Here is a 26545-nt window from a genome sequence, read left to right as displayed (position 1 = left end):
TGGGAGCCTGCCCAGCTCTCCCCATGCTTCATGGCCCACTCGATAGTGCACCCCAAAGTCTCTTGTCACAGAATGGCCTGTCACCTGCACGTGTGACACTCTGTTTCCCCCAGGACCACTGTGGAGTCTCTGCTGTGTTGGCTGTCGGGGCCTCCTGGGGACAGGAGTGCTGGAGGGGACAGCCTTGCCCCCAGCTGGGCCATGTTTGAGGACACAGGACCTTGGGTGCCAGAACCTGTACCAGGTGGAGACTGCCTTTAGGGAACTCAGGCAGCAGGCCTGCCTCCCTGCTGCAGGGCTGGGGGTCTGTGAGTTGTGGTGGGGGGAGCCCTTAGCTCTGGCGAGCTTCCTGTTTACACCCAAAGCCTGTGGGAAAGCTGGTCTGTCCTGTGGCCTGTGCAGCGGGGTCAGAAGGAGGGACACTTGATCGTGCTTGCGGCAGGTGGAGGCCTCACTCCATATTCCCCACCTGTGCAGCCAGCTCTCCTGCCATCCTTGCCCACGGGTCTGGCTCCAGCCCTCTCCTCTGCTTGGAGGGGCGGCCAGGGTGCTGGCAGAAACACACCTCACTGCTGGGTGCATACACACACAGACACAGACACACACGCTGCTGAGCCAGGGTCACCACCGCTGGCAGACTTTTCTGGACTGGAGCTCTGGCCTCCTGGCCCTGGCTGTGTGGTGCTCCCGCAGGGGACGGCTGCTGGGCTGGGCTGGAATCGAGTACCCACCATCCATGTGCAGGAGCTTCACTGGCTGGGGGTCAGCATGGGTGCCTGGTCCTTTGGAAACTCCATAGCAAGGGTTGGGAGCGTGGCCAGTGGTAGAGTGCTCGCCTAGCATGCACAAAGCCCTGGGTTCGATTCCCCAGAACCCCATATATAGAAAAAGCCAGAAATGGTGCTGGGGCTCAAGTGGTAGAGCGCTAGCTTTGAGAAAACCCAAGGACAGTGCTCAGGCCCTGAGTTCAAGCCCAGGACAGGCAAAAAAAAAAAAAAAAAAAAAGGAAGGAGGAACTGCCAAGCCCTTTCCCAGAATCTCTGAGTCATTTCCCTCCTTGTAGGGGGCCTAGAATCCCGGAGATGCTCAGAGTTTGGGATGGCTGCTGGGTGGATGGATGGATGGACAGTTAGATGGTGGATGGATGGGTGGATGGATGGGTGGATGGAGGGATGGTTAGACAGTGGATGGATGGATGGTTAGATGGAGGATGGAGGATGGAGGGATGGTTACATGGCTGACTAGGGATTGATTATACAAAGGATTTATATTCCTACCTGGCACCATCAACCCATTTAGTGTCAGCTGATGAAAAAACGGCTCCAAGGAGCAGCTGCCCAGGGGCAGGGCAGGTCCAGCCAAGCACCCTGGTCCTAGCAGCCTGGCCTGGTCCCTCCTCTGCATCCCAGCAGCTTGCCATGTGCCAGGCCCTGGGCTGGGTCCCTGAGGGAGCAGCCAGGACCAGCCCCAAGTCTCTCCTCTCACAAACATGACCCCAGTGAAGAACACGCCATGCGGATGAGTCAGTCACAAATGCCCCAAGGGAGGAGACGGGCCTGGCCAGAGTGGACAGGGGCTGGCCGCACAAGCTGTGGGAATAGTGTGTCTCAGACATGGGGCCTGACTGTGCAAAGGCCCTGAGGAAGGGCCACTCCTGCCTGATGGTGCAGTGAATAAAAAAGCCTCAGCCCAGGGCTGTGTCCAGGAAGGCGTGGGAGAACCCCTGCACACACCACACCCCTCACACACCTTTCACCTGAAGACAAGAGTCAGAGAAAAATCCCTTTCATGTGTGTGTGTGTGGGGGGGGTACTGTGCCTTGGCCCTTAGCTTTTTCACTCAAGGCTAGCACTCTGCCACTTGAGCCACAGTTCCACTTTTTGGCTTCTTTGGGGTGCTTCGTTGTAGATAATCTCATGGATTTCTTTCCTGCTTGGGTTGGCTTTGAACTGGGATCTTCAGATCTCAGCCACCTGAGTAGCTGGGATTACAGGCGTGAGCCACCAGTGCCCAGTACGTACTAAACTATTAAACGATTGGATGGTGGGCCCCCATCGCTCAGGCTGGCCCCAAGGCGGTCACTATCCTCTGGTCTTTTCCCACCCACCCATCCACTGGATGTCACATGTCCTCTGACTCCTCCCGCACTTTCTGCAGACCTTGTGAACTAAGATTTGCTGCGTCCTCACGTTGCAGGGCTTGGGATGGACTCTGGGGTGTCCACAGGCTAGACAGGTCTGTGTCTAGTTGGATCAGGCCTGCTACTTTTTGAAACATTAACTTCTATAATCTGCTGTGACCCCCCCCACCCCCCACATCCCTGCCCTCCAGAATCCCTAGGCTGTTCAGTCTTAATCCTGGGGACAAAGTCCCTGAGCAGGCTGAGAGACACTGTTCTTCTGTCCTTTGTTCTCCCAGCCAGGGTCTCACGGTGGGGCCCCAGGGGGCCTGGAACTCCTGAGCCACCTGGCTGAGGTCCCCTACTGTCACTTCTGTTGAGAATGACACAGGTAGGGACAGCTTGTAGGGGATCCCAGAAATCTCCATGTCGGGCTCCTCCAGGGTGCCAGGTGGTAGGAGTCATTTGCCCTTTACACAGCACACTGGGCGCGGCGGGCTCACACCTGTCACCCTAGAGGCCGAGGGCTGAGGATCGCAGTTCGAAGCCGGCTCAGGCAGGAGAGGTGTCTTCAGAGCAGCTGGCAGGTGACGTGAACGGATTTCCCGGAGTGTCTGCTGGCACATCTCCATCAACACAGGCTCTGTCCCCACAGCCCTCTTCCTTTCGCTGGGCTTGCACTCAGCTTGGGCGCTGTCCCTGAGCTCTTTTACTCAAGACAAGCACTCTACCACGTGAGCCACGGCGCCACTTGCAGTCTTCGGGTGATTCACTGCAGATAAGAGTCTCGCACTTTTTTTTGCCTGGGCTGGCTTTGAACTACGATCCTCACATCTCAGCCTTCTGAGTAGCTGGGATGACAGGCGTGGTCCCCTCCTGGCTGTTTTGAATGCTGGGATTGAATCCAGCATCTGCCCCCGACTTCCACCTCTGGGCAGGTTTTTGTTGGTCTGTTTTGGGTGTCTGCTTCACGCTGGACTTTTGCATACATCTTCATCTCCTACAGGGTCACAAAACCATGTCGTCATGACACCCCATGCCGATGGTGACCAGGTGACTGGATGGGTGGCTACAGTCTCCCCGGCCGACGGGCTAGCTTTCAGCTCTGGGCCTGCTTGTTTTTCAGGAAAGCCGGGTTTCTGTCCAGAGCCCTGTGGCTTTTTACTATTGACTCAGCTTAAGCGTTGGCTGCCAGGAGACGCCAGTGCCCGCTCTGTGGACCAGAGGGGCAGGGGGAGGGCTGGGCCGGCAGGCCTCAGTGGCCCGGAGTGTGGGGCAGGGCGGGACCCATTGCATGGCTGCACAGCCTGAGGGTGGCATCTGCAGGTGCTCTTTTATTAGTGAGCAAAAGCAGCTTCTTCAGTGTAGCTAGGGAACATAGCATCCAACCTGGGGTGTCCGGAGTCAGTGATGGGCACAGCCAAAGAGGCCAAAGGCCAGGTGGTCACCCAGTGAGCCTGTGCAAAGGTCCTGGGGCCGATGGCCTGAGGCGCTGGTGGAGCAGGGGCCGGGGACACAGGAGTCGAGAGGACTGGGAGGTGGGTTCTTGTAAGGGAAATGGCGTGAATGGACAAGGCTGGAGAGAGGGGCATGGCAGGAACCGCCATGCCTTCCACTGGGCCTGGCCGGCCACCTCCACTTCCCACACGCCCCAGCACTTCCTCCACCTGGGCGGTGGCTTCCTGAAAGAACCCCCCCCACCACCACTGCCGCTCCCAGCCCCCACTCACCATAGCCTGTCCTAGCATGTCACGTGCAAGCCCAGCTTGCAGTTTCTGCTTCCTCTGAATCCCAGCTCCTTCCACTTCCCCTCCGCCGGCTCGGCTCTGCCTCCTCCACCAGCTACACTGCTGGGAACGGGGGTGCGGCTCCAGTTCTGTGGCTCCCAGCCTCAGTTTCCCCATTCAGCAAGTGGGGGAGAGGCAGGCCTGGCTGAAGTCTGTGGTACAGAGGAAGGGCAATAACTGACTAGGGGCTGCAGGCAGGGGGTGGCCTTGATGACAAGTGACAGGCAGGGGCCCGTAACGGGAGGCTTTGCCAGGAACCACCTGGGCCTTCTAGAATCTTCTTATGGCCGGTAGAGAAACTGAGGCTCAGAACAGCAGGTGAGGGTGACTCTGAGGTTGGCCAGTGACCTGGCCGCGTCCCTGTGGGGTCCTCTAGGGGGCTGGGTATCGAGCCTCCCCGACCCATGTCCAGGCTCAGGCCCCATGGGTAACCAGAGCAGCAGGCCTGGCCTTGATTCTTCCAGAGAGGAGGGGAACCGAGGCCTCACCCCTTTTCCCTGGACAGGCCTTCCCGTCGTACTGTGTCCCCTGTCTACCCAGGCCCGGCCAGCAGAGTTGGGGTATCGTGCCAGCTGCCTTTCCTTCTCCCCAACCATCTTTAAACCTTATTTCCTCAAAAACAAGGCCATGCACTCAGAAGCTCCTGGGCCCTAGCACCTGGGGACAGCTGGTGCCGGGGCCACCAAGCTCCATGCTCTAGAGGACACAGGATCAGGCCACTGGGTGGGACCTGTGGTCCCCAGAGCCACCAAGCGCCCAGTGGGAGTCCCTGACCTGCCGAGAAGGGCATATGAGGGACAGCGGCCCCCAGACCCTCCCAGTGCCCCAGTCCTGGCCCACAAGGCCCAGAAACACGCAAGCCCTACACTCAGGACACCCCAAGAATCGTTTGTGAGGGTGTCAGAGCCAATGCCCTCAGCTTCTGGCTCCTTCTACCGCCTGGGGGCCCAGGGCCCCCCTAGCCCAAGGCTGGAGGACCAGGGGACCCTGGAGCAGTGGGCTGGACTGGGAAGGGTGTTCCAAATGGACTGAGCTTCAGACTTGGGGTCCAGCAGCCCCAGACGTCTCACGAGGGACGCATAGGGTGTGACGTTCAACTCAGCCAGGCCATCCTCCCGTGCCCAGAATCTCGGGGGTGTGGGGGGAGGCTGGTGCTCTTGTCACCCCCTCTTCTGCCTGGGGACAGCCCATGAGCCATGGCAGACACCCTCCTTGCTGGGAAGGGATTGGGGGCCCGTACACAGGCTGGCTGCTCCTGAGGTCCCCCCCACCCTGTGTCTGGCGACACCCACAGCCCTTTGGCCCTGGCCCGGCCCTGTGTCACCCCATCCCACTTGGGGTTCATGTACCCACTTCCTACTTGTGATTCCTTTTTGGCAGTGCCTGTTCTGTATCGCAGGCAAACCGAGGGCCCCCCTGTAGCCCCACCCCTTTCCTTCCACGAGCAGTGGGGTGGACGTGACCCACTAGGCACCCACAGCGTCTGGGCAGGAGGGGACACGATGTGAGCACTGCCCATGCTTGTGGCAGAAACTGTGGGGAAGCAGGGCAGGGCAGCCACGGACTTCTCTCTGGAGAAGAGCCATAGGTGGGCACGGTCACCCCCACAGGGCTCCGGTCACTCCCCACAGCCACGATGTCCTCCGTGGTCAGTGATGGCCTGTGGCTGGAGGGCTAGAGTCCAGTCACCCTGGCATGAGCCCAGGGCCTGATGTCAGGACACTGTGGCACAGAGGTTAGGCCTGGCCGGGTGGCCCTGGGCCTCTCTATACACCAGTGGCCTGCGGGCAGGGCCCTCCCAGGGACACAGGAGGGTCAGGGGAGGGACAGGCCCCCAGGCTGGGTCACCACAGAGGCTTCTCCACCCTGAAAAACTCTGTTCTCTCTCCCAGGTCTGGCTCAGAAGAAGACGGCCCTGACTGAGGTGAGCCTGGGGTGGCGGGCTGGGTCCCACGCTGACCAGCCGCGGGGAGAAGCCGAGCCAGGCCAGAGGCGTCCTAGCTGCCCAGCTTGTGGGGGGAATTCAGCAGTATGAGGGGGGGTTGGCAGATGCCCAGAGTCTGGGGGTGCCAGGAGGGGAGGGTGCCGTCCACACCCAGGGCTGTGGATTTCTGCTGGAGCTCAGCCCCTCGGGGTCACCTCAGGGAAACCAACAGCAGCTGATACCCCTAAGAGGCCCAGGAGTGTTTGGGGTACAGCTGGAAAGGCCAGTGGCCAGGCTCCGCCCCGGTGCTATCCTGTCCACCGAGGGCGGCTGAGCGGCATGGCTTCTGGTCATTGCTGGCCATCACCAAGGGGCATTAGAGCCTCGGGGGCAGGACAGTGCCACGCCTCTGGGGTGGGGCAGGCTGGGGACTGCCCTGTGTCCACAGAGCCGGGGACACCTTGTCTGCCCTGAGCCAGCAGAGAGGCAGGAAGTGGAACCCCAAGATGCCAGGCACAAAGTGGCCGGCATGGGACAAGCCCGCCCCCTGGTGGCTGCTGCTGTGAACGCCCTGAACTGGCACAGAGGCCAGGGTGGCTGTGCTGTGGTCAGATCCTTCCATCTGAGAACACTTCCCCGACACAGGCCCTACAGCCCTCTCAGGGCCCAGTGACTCAGACCCTTTCCTGTCGGCTTCCAGCCCATTCTGGCCTCTTCCCTGACCTACAGCTTCCCGTCTCCTTGTCCCCAGGCCCCGTCGGTGACTGGACAACCAGGCCCTGGCCATGGGAAGAAGCTGGGCCACCGAGGCGTGGATGCATCGGGCGAGACCACTTACAAAAAGGTCCCTTGGCCGGGAGTGTGGCCTAGTGGTTAAAGTGCTTGCCTAGTATGCACGAAGACCTGGGTTTGATTCCTCGGTACCACATATAGAAAAAAAAAAGCCAGAAGTGGAGCTGAGGCTCCAGTGGTAGAGCTCTAGCCTTGAGAAAGTCCAAGGACAGTGCTCAGGCCCTGAGCTCAAGCCCAGGACTGGCAAAAAAAAAAAAAAAAGTCCCTTGTTGTCCCCTTATCTGCCGTGTGGATGGCGTGGGGAGCTCCAGGGGTCATGGCTATGTTCCCAGGACAGTAATCAGGGGTCATGTGGCAACTGCATAGTTGGGGCTGTGAGAAGCTCCCTGGAGGGTTGTGTGACCCGAGCAGGAGAGAGACTGGGTACAGACCTGTGAGGGACGGCCCCTGCCTCTGGGGACTGAGTGTGCCTCCCCCCCCCCCCCCCCGGCAGTGCTCAGGGACCAAAGCACCTCCCTTCCCCTGTGGCAGGGATAAAACACGAGTAATAGGTGCTGCTCAGCAAGGCAGCTTCTCCAGGAGGGGAAACTGAGGCTGGGGCAGTGCCGTTCACCTGACATGGTAGAAACAAGTGGAAATCTGGTGGAAGGGCTGGGCTCCTGCGTCATCCCAGTACTCTGGAGACGGGGGATCAGCAGATGCATGGCTTGAAGCCAGCCCAGGCCAGAAAAACCCCAAACAAACAAAAACAGATTCATAAGACCTCATTTCAACCAACAAGCCAGGGACGGTGGTACCCACCTGTGATCTCAGCTAGCAAGGGAAGCGTGATAGGAATATGGTTGGAGGATGTTTTGTGCAAAAGCAAAACAAACAAAAACAAATTCTATAGATAGATCCTACCAGAAAAATGACTAGCTAGGGGCCTAGAATCCAGCTACTCAGGGGGTTGAGATCTGAGGATCGAGGTTCAGAGCCAGCCTGGGCAGGAAAGGCTGTGAGACTCTTATCCCCAAGGAACCACCAGAAAACCAGAAATGGTGCTGTGGCTGGAAGTGGTAGAGCACTAGCCTTACACAAAAGACAGCAAAGGAGAGCTGAGAGACACTGCCCAGTCCCTGAGTTCAGGTCCCACTACTGACAACAAACAAAAGAAGAACTAAATCAAAACTTCTCAAGCTTGGGGGGTGTGGCTTAAGAAGGAAAGCACCTGCCCAGCAAACACAAGGACCTGAATTTTCCCCTCACCCCCCCCAACCCCCCCCAAAAAAAGACAAAGGAACTGGGCATGGTGGCTCGCACCTGTCATCCTAGCTACTCAGGAGGCTGAGATCTGAGGATCAAGGTTCAAAGCCAGCCCAGGCACAAAAGGACCTGAGACTCTTATCTCCAATTAACCTCTAGAAAATGGGAAGTGGAGCTTGGCTCAAGGGTAGGGTGGTAGCCTTGAGCTGAAGAGCTCAGGGACAAGTTCAAGTCCCATGACCCACAAAAAAAAGGACAAAGGAGGGGCCAGGAGTTTGGCCTAGTGGTAGAGTGCTTGCCTAGCATGCACAAAGACCCAGGTTCCATTCCTCGGTACCACATGCATAAAAAAAGCCAAAGGTGGTACCACGGCTCTTGTGGTGCTGGAACCTGCTAGACAAAAACAAGTCAGGCCAGGCTACGCCCTGTGCTGTGGCCAGGGCATCACCTCCTCCTCTGCCCCTCCTCCTGCTAGGACCCCTGTCCTGCGGCCCATGGTGGGGTGGGTGGCAGCTGGGGTCAGGGGCCTGGGACAGGAAGGAGCAAGCAGGCCGAGGGTGTTGACGCCATCCCCCTTACCTCCCGCAGACCACCTCGTCCACCCTGAAGGGCGCCATCCAGCTCGGCATCGGCTACACCGTGGGCAACCTGAGCTCCAAGCCTGAGCGCGATGTGCTCATGCAGGACTTCTACGTGGTTGAGAGCATCTTCTTCCCCAGGTAGGCCCGGAGAGGCGGCTGCCCCTCCCCCACACTTGGGCTTTGGGGGAGCGAGGAAGGGGGTTCTCACCTCAAAGTAACCAGCCAGAGCACCTCCGGGTAGTGTGAGGTCTTGAGTCCAAACTCCAGTACTCCCAAAGTAAGTGACTGTGAGTAAGCTGGGTGTGAGATGGAGGCAGAAGGATCAAGATTTGAGGCCAGCTGGGTGCCTGTGGCCCACACCTGGAGTCCTAGCTACTCAAGGGGCCAAGATCTGAGGATTATGGATGAAGCCAGCCTGGGCACAGAGAAGCCCCTGTGAGACTCTTATCTACAATTAACCACTTAGAAGCCAGAGTGGTGCTCTTTCTCAAATGGTAGAGCGTTAGCCTTGAGCACAAAGAGGCTCAGGGACAGCACCCAGGCCCCGAGTCACACCCACCACCACCACCAACAAAAAGGACTGGGGCTATTGCATAGGAAATAACGGTGGTCATCCACGGCTGGCAGGTTGGGTCTACAATGTTGGGGTTCCCAGATCCTTCTTGTTGTTCAGTTCTGCCATTCTCAAGAAGAGACTTCCGTAACACAAGCTCCTGCCATCACGTCTGCATTCCAGCAGCAGGAGAAAGGCAGAACCAGTCTGCCTGCGTGTCATTGGCCCCTCACCTGGGCCCTGTGTGCTGTGCTCCACTGCCATGAGGGAGGGGACAGAATGGTGGTGACGGTGGTGGTGGTGATTGGGATTCAGCACAGGGCTGGCCACAGTGCCTTTGTGTGGCCCGGAGTTGGGACACATGGGGAGAGGCGCCCCCAAAACCCACCGCTCCTCACAGACATCCCCCCTGCGTCCTCCTCCGCAGTGAAGGCAGCAACCTCACCCCTGCCCACCACTTCCAGGACTTCCGGTTCAAGACCTACGCCCCCGTGGCTTTCCGCTACTTCCGGGAGCTCTTCGGGATCCGGCCAGACGACTACTTGGTGAGCTGTCACCCCAGCAGGAGGGGCTGAGCGCGGCTGGGGGTGGCGGGGAGAAGAGGGCGCCCAGAGACCAGGAAGTTTTTGTGTCAGAACTCAGGGCCTCTTTATTTCATTTTTTCTGTTGGTTGGTCTTGGGGTTTGAACTCAGGGTCTGGGCGCTGTCCCTAAGCTTCTCTATGCTCAAGGCTGGCTCTCTACCACTTCAGCCTTTTCGGTAATCAATTGGAGATGAGTCTCCGGGGCTTTCCCACCGGGGATGGCTTCTAACCTCGATCCTCAGATCTCAGCCTCCTGAGTAGCTGGGACTACAGGTGTGAGCCACCACGCCCAGCTCAGGGCCTCTTGACACCCAGGTCCTCTCATATGAGCCCTGCCTGGACCCCTTAGCATCCACCTCTTAAAGGTGCCAGCTGAGGGGGCTGGGAGTTTGGCCTAGTGGTACAGTGCTTGCCTAGCATGCACGAAGACCTGGGTTCAATCCTCGGTACCACATCCATAGAAAAAGCCAGAAGTAGGGGCCAAGAGTTTGGCCTAGTGGAAGAGTGCTTATCTAGCATGCACAAAGGCCCGGGTTCAATTCCTTGGTACCACATACATAGAAAAAAGCCGGAAGTGGTACTGAGGCTGAAGTTGTAGAACTGTAGCCTTGAGAATGTTCAGGGGCAGTGCTCAGGCCCAGAGTTCAAGCCCAGGACTGGCAAAAAAAAAAAAAGAGGCAGAAGTGGGACTGGTAGTTTAGCCTAATGGTAGAGTGCTTGCCTAGCATGCACGAAGACCCTGGTATGATTCTTCGGTACCACATACATAGAAAAAAAGCCAAAAATGGTGCTGTGGCTCAAGTGGTAGAGTTGTGCCTTGATAAAGCCCAAGGACAGTGCCCAGGCCCTGAGTTCAAGCCCCAAGACTGGCAAATAAATAAATAGGTGCCAGCTGGGGAGGGACCGAGCCTTCTACCCACTCGGGAGCTTTTGTGCATTTCTCTCCCTGAGGGTACTGCTCCCCACAGATCAGGCCCTGTCATGGGCCCCCAAGTTCTGTCCCACCACCATGACAGCATCTACTCTTTGCTGTGTCACTGCACTCTGGTGTCTTCAGTCTTTCCTGGGAACTCTGCGGGACAGTTAGTGAGACGGCCTTGGGTGCACCTGGGCTTTGAGATGGCAGCCGAGTCAGGTGGTGGTCCAGGCGCCATGGCCTCCCTAAAAGCAGTGGAGAAATAGGCCCCAGGTCTTCCTCACTGCCGTGTGCCACCATTGGGGGAAGGGGAGCACAAGGCTTGTGTCCTCGGGAGAGGGTGGAGCTGGACTCTGTCTCCCATGGGTATTTGTGGCTTATGGCTGTGGGCGGAGGAAGGACAGACATATGGCCAGGCCTGGCAGTGCCTGCCACTGGGACGTGCCTCATCAGCCGTCAGCGTCCACCCCCGGTGTGTGGGGAAGACAGAGAAGGTGACATATAAATGTCAGTGATGAGACATAGGGGTGAGGCCAGGGATGTATGGGTATGAGCTGCCCATTCCCCTTCTCTCTCTGCTGTCACTGGTGAACTTCCATCCAGAAAGTCCCCTCTGTGGCCCAGCGTGGCTTCTGGAGTTCCTGCTGTCACATCAAGGTTTCAGGTGGGAGGGCAGAAAAGCTTTCTGGAACTCATCAGACATGGGTTACAGGCAGAGAGGGAAGGCCACCGCAGCTCAGCACCCAGGTCCTCGCCAAGTGTCCCGTCCCCCCCCTCCTTACCCTCTGTTTCTGGGCTGCTCACCACCCCGCCCCTGTCTCCCAGTACTCTCTGTGCAACGAGCCCCTGATTGAGCTGTCCAACCCGGGTGCCAGCGGCTCGCTGTTCTACGTCACCAGCGACGACGAGTTCATCATCAAGACCGTCATGCACAAGGAGGCCGAGTTCCTGCAGAAGCTGCTGCCCGGCTACTACATGGTACGTGGGGGGCCGGGGTGGCAGGAGGGTCCCTGAGGGCAGGGGGGGGGGGACACGGCCCTGGGTGGCCTGGGCCCGCCGGCCTCATGTCCCCGAAAGTGTGGGCCGCCGAGCCTGGCCACCGTCCAGCCTTCCCCTGTTCCCGGCCAGGGTTGGTATCCGGGCCCTCTGGGGTGCTGTGCAGGGTGATGGGGTGGGGCAGGGTGGACCGGCCCCTCCCCGTGACGGCGCCCCGCCACCCCCACCCCGGCCGGCAGAACCTGAACCAGAACCCGCGCACGCTGCTGCCCAAGTTCTACGGGCTGTACTGCGTGCAGTCGGGCGGCAAGAACATCCGCGTGGTGGTGATGAACAACGTGCTGCCGCGCGTCGTCAAGATGCACCTCAAGTTCGACCTCAAGGGCTCCACGTACAAGCGGCGGGCCAGCAAGAAGGAGAAGGAGAAGAGCATGCCCACCTACAAGGACCTGGACTTCATGCAGGACATGCCCGAGGGGCTGCTGCTGGACGCTGACACCTTCAGCGCCCTGGTCAAGACCCTGCAGAGAGACTGCCTGGTGAGGCCCCGCCCACCGCCCCGCCCGGCCCCGCCCACCGCCCTGCCCGCAGCCAGGCAAAGCCACGCCCCATACCCCTCTGTCAAGCCCCACCCATGCACTCCGTAGCCACGCCCCCACCCCGCTAGTTCTCTTTTTCTTTCTTTTTTATTTTTTTTTTCCCAGTCCTGGGCTTGAGCTCAGGGCCTGAGCACTGTCCTTGGACTTTCTCAAGGCTAGAACTCTACCACTTGAGCCTCAGCACCATTTTTCTGGCCCAGCTTGTTCTCAGCCAGCCCCCTGCTGAACCCCAAGGCCTTTCCTAGTGCATTTTGTCCTAGGCTAGAAGGAGGAGCTGCACTTCAGGGAGTCCCATCAGCCCAGTTCTAGGCATTCATCCCAAAACAACAGAAAAAGGGCTTGGGCATGCCTCAGGTGATAGAGCACCCATCTAGCAAGCACAAGGCCAAGTTCAAACTCCAATACTGAGGCACACAAGGCCAGACCCTGTGGCTCATACCTGTCATCCTAGCCACATGAGAGGCCAGGTGTGAGGAGGATGGCGGCTTGGCAGCAGCCTGGAAATGGGGCACTCCATCTCCACTTCACCTAGCAAGCCAGGCATGGCAGTGTGTACCTGTGATCCAGCCATACTGGAAGGCACAAATGGAAGGGTCTCCATGTGGCTGCATAGAGCCTACCTGAAAAGTAAAGCTGAAGGGGCTAGGGGCTTAGCGGGGGTGAGATGCTGAGCCCAGAGTATTAAATTATCTAAATAGACTCATTCATTTGTATATACCCTTATTGTATATTGTGTAATAGATACTGTTGTTATTACTGTGCAAAGAAGGGAAGGCATGGGCCGGGAGTTTGGCCTAGTGGTTGAGTGCTTGCCTAGCATGCACGAAGACCCACGTTCCATTCCTCAGTACCACATACATAGAAAAAACTGGAAGGGGTGCTGTGGTTCAAGTGGTGGAATGCCAGCCTGGAGCCAAAGAAGCTAAGGGATAGTGCCCAGGCCCTAAGTTCAAGCTCCAGGACTGGACAAAAAAAATCACCCAAGCCTGCCAGGGTGCCCTGCCTTCTCCATCCCCGAGCCTGAATTTCCTAGCCTGGCTCATGGAGGGCTGGCCCCAGGTTGTGGCACCTTCTGGTCCCTTGCGATGGTGAGACCCCCGTGGTTGGGCGGAGGGCACTGGGGTCCCTCCCACATGACTTGTGCCTCCCCACAGGTGCTAGAGAGCTTCAAGATTATGGACTACAGCCTACTGCTGGGCGTCCACAACATCGACCAGCAGGAGCGAGAGCGGCAGGCCGAGGGCGCCCAGAGCACCTCGGACGAGAAGAGGCCCGTGGGCCAGAAGGCGCTCTACTCCACCGCCATGGAGTCCATCCAGGGTGGGGCGGCCCGCGGGGAGGCCATTGAGACAGACGACACGTAGGTGGGGGAGGGGGGCCCTCCCGAGCCACCCATCCCCACCCTGCCCAGCCCTGCTCGTCCCCACAGATGCACAGAGGGAGCGGGGGAGGTGGGGGCCTTGGGGTCACCTCAGTGATGACAGCCACGTGTCCCCAGACACTCTAGAATGTGCCCTGGGGAGAAAAGGATGAGTGGCCCTGGTCATACCTGGTCACTTTGCACTGGCCAGGCCAGTGACCAAACGGTGCCTCTGGCTTCTTTCTTCCCCTGCCCAACATGTACTCAGGCCTGGTCTGTGCAGGTGAGCACAGCGAGCCTGGTGTGTAGGGAGCTGAGTCTGCTGGGAGTGGCACACCCAGGGCTCAGGACTGAAGTGGCCTTGAGACAGCTGCTGTATCGTGGAGTGTCACTAACCGTGCTGGGCTGGGATGCATGGGGACACTGTGTCACCTAATGTGATTAATGCCACAGACTGTCCGAGACCCACAGTACCTTTCTGGCCACGCAGGAAGGTGTGTGTGTGTGTGTGTGTGTGTATGCAAATGCGGGTACATGTGCACCCAGCCACATAGGTGTGTGAGCGCATGTGCAGGTACAGCAGTATGTGCGTGGGCACATGTGTGTGTGCACCATGGAGACTTGTGAATACATGAGTATCCATTAGTGTACGTCAGGTGTGTATGAATAGATATGTAGCCATGGAGGTATGTGCCTGTGTGTGCAGATGTGGAGGCAGGGATGTGTGCATGTGTGTAAGTATGGAAGTATGTTGTGTGTGTGCAAGCCTGGCTGTGTGTGAGCACATGTGTGCAGCCATGGAGGCTTGTGCATGCATGAAAATCCATTGTGTATGCCAGGTGTGTGTGTGTGCACGCGTGCGCGTGTGTGTATGTGCATATATGTGTAGCCATGGAGATATGTGTGTGCAAATATGGAGGCAGGGATGTGTGCATGTGAGTATGGAAGTGTGATGTGTGCGTGTGTGTGAGGAGCTCTGGGCGGGTCTGCACTCCCAGCCCCCTCCGGAAACCCTAGAAACACTCGCCTGCCCGCCTTGGGAATGGGTTGGAGGTGTTGGCCCAGGGCCACCTGACTGCAGTGGCCTTGCCTGTCCCCGGTCCTGCCCAGTCCACAATGCTGACACTGCCCTGCGGTTCCCTCCACAGAATGGGAGGGATCCCGGCCGTGAACGGGCGTGGGGAGCGGCTGCTGCTACACATTGGCATCATCGACATCCTGCAGTCTTACAGGTGTGGCGCCTGGCCCACGGCCTGGTATAACCCCGCCCTCCCCACGTAGCCCCACCCTCCTAGCCTAGCCCCGCCCTGACACAGCCCCCCTCCCAACAGCTACACCCTTCAAATGTAGCCCCTGGCCCCTGACACACCTCCTGACCTGGTCTTGCCCCAGGCCCTCCACGCCACCTCCTGCTCACCTCCCAGTCCAGGGATGGCATCTGGGTCCAGTGCGCTGAGCCCCTGGTCCTCTCCACAGGTTCATCAAGAAGCTAGAGCACACGTGGAAGGCCCTGGTCCATGATGGCGTGAGTGTCCTTCCTTCCTGGCCCCTTCTGCCCAACAGTCCTCACTTGCTGTGACTGCTGGGCCCTTTCCTGGGTTGCTCAGCCCAGAAGGGACATCCCTGGCCGCCTGTCCAGGCCAGGGAGGCAGAGGAAGTACGGGAAGCCTCAGAGGCCCCACTAGGGTCCCGACAGGGTGGGGACCTGCTGGCTCCCTGGAGCTGGACTCCCCACTGGGTGGGTGGGGCTCCACAGCTGAGCCCCAATGCCAAAAAGGCCTGGAAATATGCAGTGTGCCCACCTTCCCGCAGCTGGCTCAGTTCTCACCCCTTCTTCCCCCATGACCGTGGGGCTTGAACTTGGGGCCTGGGCGCTGTCCCTGAGCTCTACCACTGGAGCCACAGCACCATTTTCTGGCTTTCTCTATTATGTGGTACCAAGGAATCAAACCCAGGTCTTCATGCATGCTAGGCCAGCACTCTACCACTAGGCCATGCTGCCAGCCCCAACTTTTCATTTTTATATTCTTTTTGTGCTGGTACTGGGGCTTGGATTCAGTGGCTTAGGCGCTTTTTTACTCAAGGTTGGTACTCTACCACTTGAGCTCCATTTCCACATCTGGCTTTTTTGACTGGGAATGAACTGTGATCCTCAGGTTTAAGCCTCTCAAGTAGCTAGGATGACCGGTATGAGCCGCCAGCACCCAGCTCATATGTGAGTTTCCTTAAATGAAAGACTGTGGGAGGTCGAGCTCAGTTCCCTGGTCTATGGATGATGAGCTGGAGTCTTTTATTTTTTTTTTTAAGATTTTATTAACACTGATTTTTTTTACATCATATTTCAAACGTCAACTTTAACAAACAAGTATCCAAGAATGGAATCTCTGTATGCAATCACTGGCACATAAATTTAAGGACAAAATTAAAATTAAGCCGAGAGTTTTTATGTCATAGATACATATCAGTCTATGTAATAATATATCAATATGTCTACAGAATATATATCCCATCATAGATTTATATGTATAGTTATATTTATATCTCCAAGTTCATGTCAGTGACCTTGAGTACCCAGCTATTGAATCCTCGCTCTTATACTGTTTGGATCTAATATCCACATGTTAAGGATCCCATGGGCCTTTTGTTCCATTGGTCTTGGCTTATCTCACCCAACATGATTCACTCTAATTTCATCAACTTCTCATCAAATGCCATTATTTTGTCTGGTGGCCACAGTAGAATTCCCCTGTATAAGCCAGGCATGGTGGCTCACACCTATAATCCTAGCTACTTAGGAAGCTGAGATCTGAGGATCAAGGTTCAAATCCAGCCCGACACTCTTATCTCCAGTTAACCTCTAGAAAATGGGAAGTGGGGCCTGGCTCAAGGGTAGGGCAGTAGCCTTGAGCTGAAGAGCTCAGGGACAGCACCCAGGCTGAGTTCAAGCCCCATGACCCACAAAAAAAAAAAAAAAAAAAAAAAAAGAAAGAAAGAATTCCCCTGTATATACATATCACATTTTTTGTATACATTCACCCACAGTAGGGCATCTGGGTTGTTTCCATGGCTTGGTTATTGTGAATAGTACAGAGATGAACATAGCTGAACAAGTGTCCTTATCATATCCTGGGTTATGATGCTCGGGGTAAATGCCCAGGAGTAGAATGGCTGGGTCGTAGGGAAGATCTGTTTTTAGTGTTTTCAGGAACCTCCGAACTGCCTTGCACAACTTTACCTTCCCACTGGGCTGGCTGGAGTCTTGATGAAAGCCTTACACCATGTAGAGTCTGCTAGGCAGACGCTGTCTTCCCACCATCCTTGCTTTACCCTGATAATGGGGGAACGTCTTAGGGACTGCCGTTGAGTCCACACCATGAACAGTGTTGGGGGACATTTAGGACTGGGGGGGTACCTGGCAGGGACCGGTGGAGGCCAGAGGCAAAGCAGCAGAGGCCCAACAGAGGGAAGGGTGCAGCTCCGTATCAATAAACTAAATTTTACTAAGCTGGCCCTGCTTGGCCCACGAGGTTTGAGAGTCTCTCTCAGGTTCGATGGCTTGATGGAGTCCTGACTCTGTTCACTCAGTTCAAGGAATTCAGAGAGCACATGGCCTTATCCGCCCGTCATGGCATCAGCTGTCTCTGTCCCAGGCTGACATGTTCCCTCTGCCCTCCGCCATTCCCCTCCACCCCTTCTCTTCCAGGACACGGTCTCTGTCCACCGCCCCAGCTTCTACGCCGAGCGGTTTTTCAAGTTCATGAGTAACACGGTCTTCAGGAAGAATTCCTGTGAGCCCCTAGGGCCTGGTGGGGAGGGAGGGACTAGGAGCAGGAGGAAAAGGGCGGGGGGACAGTGGACCCCAGAGCATGGTTGGGACATAATGCTGGGCCACTGGGGTGGAAGCTGGGCTGTCAGCTGTCAGTCACAGTCTCTCCCTAGCCACCCCCCCAACTCCTGCAGTTCCTAGAGCTGCCAGGAGGGGGCAGGCCCAGGTCAGAAGATGAGTGGGGGGCAAGCGCCCCTGAGGCAGGGCTGGGCTTTTTTGCCCCAGCTTGGGACTCCCTTCCCCTGCAATGGATGCAGCTCAGCCACGTGGGACCCTCAAGACCCTGCCCCCGGGGGAGGCTGCAGGAGTGTCACAATCTCATGTCCTCCCTCCACAGCCCTCAAGTCCTCCCCCTCCAAGAAGGGGCGTGGCGCCCTGCTGGCTGTGAAGCCCCTGGGGCCTACGGCTGCCTTCTCAGCCAGCCAGATCCCCAGCGAGCGGGAGGAGGCTCAGTACGACCTTCGAGGGGCCCGGAGCTACCCCACACTGGAGGATGAAGGTGACGGGCACGTCCCAGATGGAGTGGTGGCAGCCGAGGGATGGGGAGGTTGGAGCTGGGTGGCAGGTTCAGGAGGACATGGGGGGAGGGCGAGGGGGGTGGGTCCACCCCGGGGTCTGAGCGTCCATGGGCCCACTCCACCCACAGGCCGGCCTGACCTCCTGCCCTGCACGCCCCCTTCTTTTGAGGAAGCCACCACCGCCTCCATCGCCACGACGCTCTCGTCCACCTCCCTCTCCATTCCGGAGCGGTCTCCATCAGAGACCTCAGAGCAGCCGCGGTACAGGTGAGCAGGTGGTGTGGGCAGGTGAGAGGTGCCTGAGGGGCAGACCATAAGGCTTCACTGGCCCTGGGGGAGGGGGCCGCAGTGGGTGGGCTATGCAGTGGGCAGAGCTTCCATGCTGGGCTGCAGTGGTGGGCGGGGCTTCGATCGTGTGGGCGGGGCTTCCACACCACGTGGGAGCTGCAGGGGACTGAATGCACAGAGAGCAGCTGTCCACCCCTGCTCTAACTGGGTCATGGCCTCACGTCCACTTCATCTACCATCTCCAGGCGACGCACACAGTCCTCAGGACAGGATGGTCGGTAAGCCCCTGCCCCTCCTCTCACTCCTAAGTACTTGACCTTAGCCAGCAGAGCTGCTGCACTTGATTGCTGCAAGCCCAGCCTGACTTCTAGCATGGGAAGGCAAGATAGGTGATATCCTAGCATGTGGGACTACCATCCACCCGTCCCCTAAATATGAAGGTCCAGAGGGATCCAGATGGGGTGAGGCGGGGGGGGGGGGGCGGGGGGGTCTGGCCCCATGGCAGCCCCCTGCAAACATGACTGCCAGATGCTGGGGCCGGGGTGGGGGGAAAGCTGCACCCGCACCTGCAGGGGGAGCTGAGGCTGGGCTCCCACCTCTCAGGCCCCAGGAGGAGCCTCGGGCAGATGAGGACCTGCAGCAGATCACTGTGCAGGTGGAGCCGGCGTGCAAGGTGGAGATCGTGGTCCCCAAGGAGGAGGATGCGGGGTGAGTGCAGCCCCCCTACTCCCCCTCCGTCCCTGCTGTGGCAGGGGCTGGCACTAGAAAAAGCTGGCTGTGTCCAGTGCTGGCCACCAAAATGGCCCTTTCTTCCCAACCTGCGGGTAGTCAGTGGCTTTGCTTTTATATTAGATCATAGCCAGAAAGCTAATGGTGGATGCACTTTTGCTGGTAGTACAGACAGTGGTCTATAGCTACCTTGGGTCCTGCAGCCCCAGGACATGTGGACAGTGGAGGCCAGACAGGGTCTGTGTGGCTGGAACTCCGGGCACGGAACAGCAGAAGTCGGGGGGCTATTCAGCCCCCCTACAAGGGCCTGAAACATTCCACAGAGAACTAGCGCTTCGTATGTGCAATGCCAAGGAGACCCTAGCTGAGACTTATTTAGGAGTCCCTGATGTCAGAATTGAAGGGTTTAAAGAGGAGCACAGCCCATAAAAAGTTTTTTCTCTTAGCCAGGCACAGTGGTTCACGCCTGTAATCCTAAATTCTCAGAGGCTGAGATCTGAGGATCACAGTTCAAAGCCAGTCTGGGCATGAAAGTCCATGAGACTCTTATCTCCAATTAGCCACTAGAAAACTAGAAGTGGGGCTGTGGCTCAAGGAGTAGGGTGGTCGCCTTGAACTGAAGAGCTCAGGGACAGCGCCCAGGCCCAGAGTTTAAGCCCCATGACCAACCCCCCCACAAAAACCTTTTCTCTTGTAAACTTTCATCTTTGCTGCTGGAAATGGAACCCCGGACTTTAGGTTCACCATTAAACTACATTCCCAGCCTTGGGGATTTTAAGATTTTTGTTATCATCTAGTAGTTACACAGGAGAGATGTCCACACATACAATACAATGTAACCCACTGAACTTGGCCCCCAGTTCCCTGACCCCAAGCTTTCTTTTAATTTGTTTAGGCAATTTTGACTTAAACTTAGGGCCTGGGAGCTGTCCCTGGTCCTTCTTGCTTAATTAAAGCTAGTGCTCTACCACTTGAGCCACATCTCCATTTCTTGCCATTGGGTGGTGAATTGGAAGTAAGGGTCTCACCGGCTTTCCTGCCGGAGCTGGCTTCAAATCTCAGTCCTCAGATGACTGACAGGCATCAGCCACTGGGCCTAGCCCTGCACCTGTTTATTCCCCAGACTTTTGCAAGCTCATCTGCCATCGATTGGTTCCACCATGCCTTTTACCAGATCTGGCTGTTATTCAGGGTTTTTGTTTGCCAAAACTACCATGAACTCCAACCTTACGGAGCCAGTCCCCACCTCAAGCGTTGGTCTCAGGGGGACGGAGGAGGGTGGGGACACGGGCTGGGAAGGTGGGAGCTGTCAGGAGCCCCCCCACGACCCCCCCACCTCCCCAGGGTGGAGGGCACCCCAGCAGGAGCATCGGCCATCACCGTGGATGCGGACACGGCCAGCCAGGCCTCCGACGAAGAGGACACGCCTGCCACCGACATCTACTTTGTAAGTCCCCCAGAGCCATGCGCGCCATACGTACCTCTACGGCGCCCTCGTGCCTGGCGCTCTGGTGTGTGCCCACGGTGCTCGGGCACTGGAGGGGCGCCCCTCCACACTCACCCTCGCACACTTCCTGGCTTTCGCCACCACCCTCCCCCTAGGCAGCACCACGGCCTGGCCATGCCACCCTACTTCAAGCTTGCCCTGGGAGACCTAGGCTGCCCGGGAGACCGGGGCTGGAGCCGGGTCGGCCTGGCCTTGACCTCCACAACCAGAATCCTGGGGCCAGCACCCCTCAGAGGTCAAATGGCTACATTGTAGCCCGGACAGGCTGTGCCCCACCCCCACCCCTCCTCTGTCCTCCAAATCCCAGAGCGTCAGCGTCACTGGGGGTCCAGGGCTCAGCCTAGGCACCCTGCCTCACCCCTGCACCTGAGGCCAGCGTGGCTTCCTCACTAACACCCCACTGTCTCAGCCCTGCTGTGAGCCCCAGAGTCGGAGCCAGCCCTGAGTGGGCAGAGCCAGTAGGCGCCTGACCTGTGGGGGGGGGGGGCTGGGAGGTGCTGGTGTGTGTGGTGTGGGGCAGCTGGGGCCATGTCCTGTCGGAGGTGCCCGTGTCCCTGCAGAGCGGACAGCAGGTCTGTGAGTCCCTCATTCTCCCTGCACACGCCACCCCCCCACCTCCTGCTTCAGCCGGCATGCCCCCACCCCCAGCCTGCCAGCCCTGCTCTTCTCCACCTCTTCCTACCTGGTTCCTGTCCCTCATCCTGTCTACCCTCTCTTCCTTCCTCCCGCCGGGCCCGCACCCAACCAGTTCGCCGATGGGAGGTACTGGATTTTCTCTCCCCGTCATCGCCGACTGCGGGCTGTGACGCCCAGCGCCTCGGCCACTGTAAGTGACCGCAGCCGGCCGCCCTGGGAGAGGGGGCCTTGCCCACCTCGGCCCAGCAGGGGAGCTGCGGGACCCTGGCATTTTACAGTGTCCAGCATCTCTTCTCGGAGGACACTAGGGAGGTGACTAGTTGAGGCTGGCCTGGACATGGAGCCCCAGGTTGAAGCAGGCTCTGACTGCCATGGTGGGGTCCACGCTGACCCCCCTTCCTCAGCCACTTTCACCCCAGCCTCCATGTGTCCAGAGTTGAACGGACACTTGCTGCCATTCAGTGTGGGGCAGAGCAGGCCACATGGTCACCGCCAGCACCACCACAGATGAAGTGTAGCCAGATCTTTTTTCTATGTTTTTTTCCCAGTCCTGGGGCTTGAACTCAGGGCCTGAGCACTGCCCTTGGGCTTTTTCCTCAAGGCTAGCACTCTGCCACTTGAGCCACTGCACCACTTCTGGCATTTTCTCTATATGTGGTAGCGGGGAATTGAATCCAGGTCGTCATGCATGCTAGGCAAGCGCTCTGCTACTAGGCCAAACTCCAGGCCCCAAGTGTAAGCCCACAAGCACCTAGAGAGGCTGCATAACCTGTCCAGAGCTACACAGCACTGCAGCAGAGGCAGGGCTCTCTATTCTTAAGACGGAAGGTAGCCCCAGTCCCATCAGCAAACCTCTCAGGAAGGCTTTGTGCCTGGAATCACGAGGTGACCAGTCCCTCGGCCCCTGCAGGCCTGTGTGTCTGGCATAAACAGCAGGCAGTACTGCAAAAGGTGGCTGCCCCCCTAATCTCAGAGTTTTCTTGGGCAGCTCTGGCTGTGGACTGGGGCGGGGGGCAGTTTGTTTGCCTTCACCCAGGACCTTGGGTCCCCTTGCAGGGGACCTCTGCAGGGCCCAGCTGAAACTGAAGCAGGGAAGGAAGGAGGAGGGCTAGATAGAGGCTAGCTCCAGGCAATGTCCCCGTGACCTTGATCTGGGGTCCTGCATCCAGGCACTGTGCAGCCTGATGGTCCTGCTGGAGGACAGGGTCCTGCCACCCCATGGTGGCCTCATTGTCCAGTCCTTCCCACCCAGGGACAGTGGGTCCTCCTAGAGCCCACTCTGACACGGCCCTCAGAGCTGCTGCCAGCTCCTCCTCCCAGGGCTGGCTTTCCTGGGGTTTGAGGGGACCTCCAGTCCCGCCTTTCTGAACTCTGGCTCGAGGTCACAGAGCTAGGCTGCCCAATATGAAGCAGCTGTGCTGGGCACCCTGTCCAGCCACCCGGGCCAGGCAGGGGCTGCCCTCCACCTCCCGGGCTCACCGTGGTGTTACCTTTGTGCCCACTGCTATCTCCTGCGGGTCTAGGGTGGAACTCCCTGGGCAGAGATCAGGATGTGGAGCTCCTGGGGGGTGGGGTGACCCAGCAGGTGAGGATTTGTCCACCACAGGAGGTCACGGCAAGGAGGAGTTCTGGGTTTGCCAAAGGCTGGTCCATGCCGTGGTCAGTGGGAGCTGGAGGAGGGATGGGGTGGCTCAGGTTCCCCACAGGCTTCCCAGTGACCAGGAGCAATGATATGCCTCCAGAGGCACCCCACAAAGGGCAGGAGCCAGCTCAGAGGGGCAAGACTGCCCAGCACTGGTGGTTCACGCCTGTCATCCCAGCCACTCAGGAGGCTGAGATCTGAGGATCAAGGTTCAAAGCCAGCCCGGACAGGAAAGTCCATGACCATCAGAAAGCCGGAAGTGGCGCTATGATTCAGGGGGTAGAGCACTAGCCTTGAGCTGAAGAGCTGAGGGACAGTGCCCAGGCCCAGGGGTAGGGCCGTAGCCTTGAGCTTACCCCATGACCAGAGCAAAAGGATCAGGGTCAGCAGAGGGGAGGAGGACCCAATAGAGGGAGGAGGCAGGGGTCATTGATTGGAGAAGCTGGAAGGGTAGGGCCAACAGAGAAGGGGCCTGGGCCCAAAGGTGGGGAAAAGTCGGGGGGCGGGGGGAGGGGGGGAGCACAGGTAGGGCGAGGCCTGAAGGTGGTCACAGAAGAGTAGGCCCTGTTGGTGGAGGGACGGGGACTGAAGGTGGGCAGAGTTAGAGTGGGTCCTGTTGGTGGGTGGGCGGGGCCTCCTGGTGGGCGGAGCTAGGAGATGGGGCCCTGCTAGTGGCAGGGCTGGGTCTTGGGTGGGCGGGGCTAGGAGATGGGGCCCTGCTGTCGCGGGGCGGGGCCTGGGTGGGCGGAAGTAGAGGAGTGGGCCCAGCAGCTGGAGGCGCAGGGCCTGTGAAAGCTCTGAGGAACTGCCGTGGGGAGTGGATCCGCAGTCTGGGCGGATGCGCGGCGGGGCCGGGTCCCACGGCAGAGCGTCCCCACGCACCCCCTCCTTCTGTCCTTCCCTCTTGTCCTGCGCCTGGACCACACTAACCGCCGCCCGCTGCCCCCCTGCGCCGCGCCCAGGGTCTGGGTCGGGGCCGGTGCCCGGCCCGGAGGGCTCGCCCGCGCGGGTCCCCTCTTTTTATTTTCTCCTGTCTCTTCCTTCTGCCTCCGCTGTCTCGCCTCCTCCTCCCTGCTGCGCCCCTCCTGCACGCCCCCCGGCCGGCCGCGCAGCCCACGGATGAGAGGAGCTGGGTGTACTCCCCGCTTCACTATTGCGCGCAGGGCCAGCCCGCCTCCGACGGCGAGAGCGACACAGTAAGTGCGGAGGGCCAGGGACCCGGAGGGACCCGCGTCCGGCGGGGAGACCGAGGCGGGAGGGCGGGCGCAGGCAGCACAGCCGCCCCCTGGCGTCGGTCCAGTGGCCCTGGAAGCCCGGCGCTGGCACGCAGCTCGGTCAGGCAAGGTCAGGCTGGCCACGGGAGGCCTGGCAGGGGGTCCTCGAGCCCCCAGCCGCCCCCCTCACCCGCCCCTCTCGCCCCTGCAGTAATGTCTATGCAGTCCCCAGCCGAGCCCAGCGCCCGCCTCGCCCCGGCTGCTTCCTGGAGGCGCCGCCCGGGGCCGCCCCTGGCCGGACCTCGTCCCCGTCCTCCCCTGATGGATGCTGACGGCGAGCCGTCCCCACCGACAGCTCCAGGGACTGCGGGGTCCACCCACGTATCTAGGCCGTGGAGCAGCAATCGTGTATTTATTTGGGGGGGTCCTTCCTTTGCCAAGACTCAAGCACGAGTGTGCGTTTCTGCAAAAGTGACAGAAGACACGCAGAAGCCCGGGAGAGCTCCCCCGCCCCCGCCGTCTCCGGGGCATTTGCATGTGCCCCGGCGCCAGGGGCCTGGTGCCCCGCGGGAAGCCTGCACCCTCGAGTCTCACCGGCCGGGATCTGAGAGCGAGGAGGGCAGCGGCCAGCCTGGCCCATGACCTGAGTCCGTCCTCCACCCTCCCCTGAAGCAGCGCCTCCCTCCCTCCACTCAGGTTCGGGGGCTTCTGTGCAAGAACCACATCCCCCGTGGTGGCTGTGGCTGTGGGTGTCCTGCGCAGCCCCCTCCCCCCGCCCCTGCACCTACTTCTTGCCTCCAGGAGGGACACCCTACAACCCACACGTACTGTGGGAAAGGATGGCCAAGGCCTGAACAATCAGACCTGCGCAGGGGGGAGCCCTGCGCCGGTCCACTCCATCTTGGTGCAGCTTGGGACTGTGGATCCCGTGGTGCCCAGAAAGGTCCCCGTGGGGGCAAGGCCCCTTCCAGTAAGATGTCCTTGGGCGGGAGACCCTGGCCTCAGCACAGGGCTATGGACAGCGGGGTCCTCAAGATGACCAGGACTGATCTTCAACCATTCCACCCCATGATGGCTGCCCGTGGCAACTGTCCTCGGGCTGGGACAGGCAATGTCTGCCCAGTGACAGGCAGGTGAGAGTTAAGGTGGTGGTGGCTCCAGCCCTCCCCCACCCCACCCAGGAAGCCCTGGCAGAAGACACACCTTCTGAAGAACCTTCACCCCAGGGCATGGGAGAATCAGGTTTCTTTAGGCTGTGGAAGGAAGTGCGGGTGTGGGTCAAGTGTTAGAGCACACACACACACACACACACACACACACACACACACACGTCAGAAGCTCCAGGCTGGGCAGCTGTGGTCTGTCCAGCTCCTGGTTTCCATCTCACCTTGGAGAAAGCCCCTTGCCTGCCCCTCCAGCCCAGCTGCTGGGACCAACCCCACACTCCATTACTCCACCCGGGACCCCAGAGGCCAGGCCTCAGGTGGCCTAAGAGGGGACACAGGGATGTTCCCCCTTCCCAACTGGGGGAGGGTGTGTCCAGACCCAAGAAGTGGCCTTGGCCCCAACTCACAGACATCTGGTCAGCCATGAATGGCCTCTTGTCCAGCCGCCCTTCCACCAGAGGATGCTGGGGGGCCGCTCAACAGAGATCTAGAAAGGTTCTCCCAGATCCCAGTGAGTCGCCAGGCCGGCTTTGTCATTGCCTCTCCCAGGCCCCTGGGAGCCAAGGTCCCCACCCACCTCCAGGTCACCAGGCAAGGATGGCTCCAGCCCTGGATATCCTGATGTCTTTGTGCTAAGTTCCTGAGCCCCTTAGGAGACCTGTGTTTGTGTGGCTGCGCTCTTTGACCCTTTTGTGTCCAGGGACCACATTCTTAATTGGGAGACATGGAGTGGAAAGACAAGACCTATTTATACTGTTTGGCAACTCCTAACCCTTCTCCTGCCCCCAGGAGGAAGGTTCTGGACTCTTCCCCCTCCCCATAGGAATCTGTAAATACCCTCATGGCTGCCTCTACCCTGTACCCCACCCCCCAAGTCCTCCAATGGCTGCTACCACCCCAGTCAGGGACAGTGTCCAAAATCCTGTACTGTAAGACCAGGGAGACATTCCCTCTTCTCTGATTGACAAGGTGGAATCTCCAGGGGTCCTTTTCCGGCCTCTGTCCCTACCCACCCCACACCTGGTTCCCCAGTTCAGTGCAATACTTAACTCCTGTCCCCTGGGGGTCCGCCCCATCCCCATCTCCACCCCTACCCCACCCCAGGACATGTGTCCACCAACCTTCTTTTCTCTGGTGGTTAAAGTTTGCATTTCCCAATCTCATTTTTAATGGCCGAATTGATTCTTAAAACTGCAAACCTCGTGTGTCTTAACTCTCACTGGCGGGGTGGGGGTTGGGGGCGTCCCTGGTCCTCAGCCCCTGGGGTCTGGTATGTGACAATCCAGAGCACGGCTGCCCTGGCTCCCTCACTCGGAAGCCGTGACCCCCCCCAACCCAGAACCATGGGCACCTCCAACAGTCGAGCTACTGCTGGCTCTAGATGACACTGTATGCAGCCCGCCCTCCCCTGCCACAATCCTTTTTACGTTGAAGAGATCTCTAATAAATCGGGTATAAACATCTGTTTGTCTGCTCACCTCTCAAGGGGTTCCTAGGGTCTGAGATTGGAGGATGGGCTGAATTCCAGGCAGGCACTTGGGGAGGCTGAGGCAAGAGGGTCACT

General features: G+C 58.8%; 1 protein-coding gene across 3 annotated transcripts in view; it reads left to right on the top strand.

Moving 5' to 3' along the window:
• The window catches only part of Pip5k1c (phosphatidylinositol-4-phosphate 5-kinase type 1 gamma), a 34180-nt gene extending 7736 nt beyond the window's left edge, over positions 1-26444 (top strand). The window contains exons 2-19 of one of the 3 annotated variants that reach the window (XM_090341487.1): positions 5799-5830; positions 6582-6674; positions 8456-8586; positions 9429-9546; positions 11326-11478; positions 11736-12035; positions 13250-13455; positions 14604-14687; positions 14932-14980; positions 17159-17243; positions 17619-17780; positions 17928-18066; positions 18333-18365; positions 18691-18795; positions 20161-20263; positions 21072-21149; positions 23714-23797; positions 24027-26444. In XM_090341487.1, the coding sequence (XP_090197613.1) occupies positions 5799-5830; positions 6582-6674; positions 8456-8586; positions 9429-9546; positions 11326-11478; positions 11736-12035; positions 13250-13455; positions 14604-14687; positions 14932-14980; positions 17159-17243; positions 17619-17780; positions 17928-18066; positions 18333-18365; positions 18691-18795; positions 20161-20263; positions 21072-21149; positions 23714-23797; positions 24027-24029 (1958 nt within the window). In that variant the 3' untranslated portion in view covers positions 24030-26444. The remainder of the gene's footprint in view (positions 1-5798; positions 5831-6581; positions 6675-8455; positions 8587-9428; positions 9547-11325; positions 11479-11735; positions 12036-13249; positions 13456-14603; positions 14688-14931; positions 14981-17158; positions 17244-17618; positions 17781-17927; positions 18067-18332; positions 18366-18690; positions 18796-20160; positions 20264-21071; positions 21150-23713; positions 23798-24026) is intronic. The other 2 variants (XM_090341498.1, XM_090341507.1) reach the window with 2 other exon arrangements.
• The last annotated feature ends 101 nt before the right edge of the window (positions 26445-26545 follow it).

Source organism: Megascapheus bottae, chromosome 1, assembly GCF_031878675.1.
Source record: "Megascapheus bottae isolate mThoBot1 chromosome 1, mThoBot2.hap1, whole genome shotgun sequence".
NCBI classification, from domain to species: Eukaryota; Metazoa; Chordata; class Mammalia; order Rodentia; family Geomyidae; genus Megascapheus; species Megascapheus bottae.
Note: the sequence above shows the minus strand (reverse complement) of the source record. Positions and strands in the feature narration are given on the sequence as shown.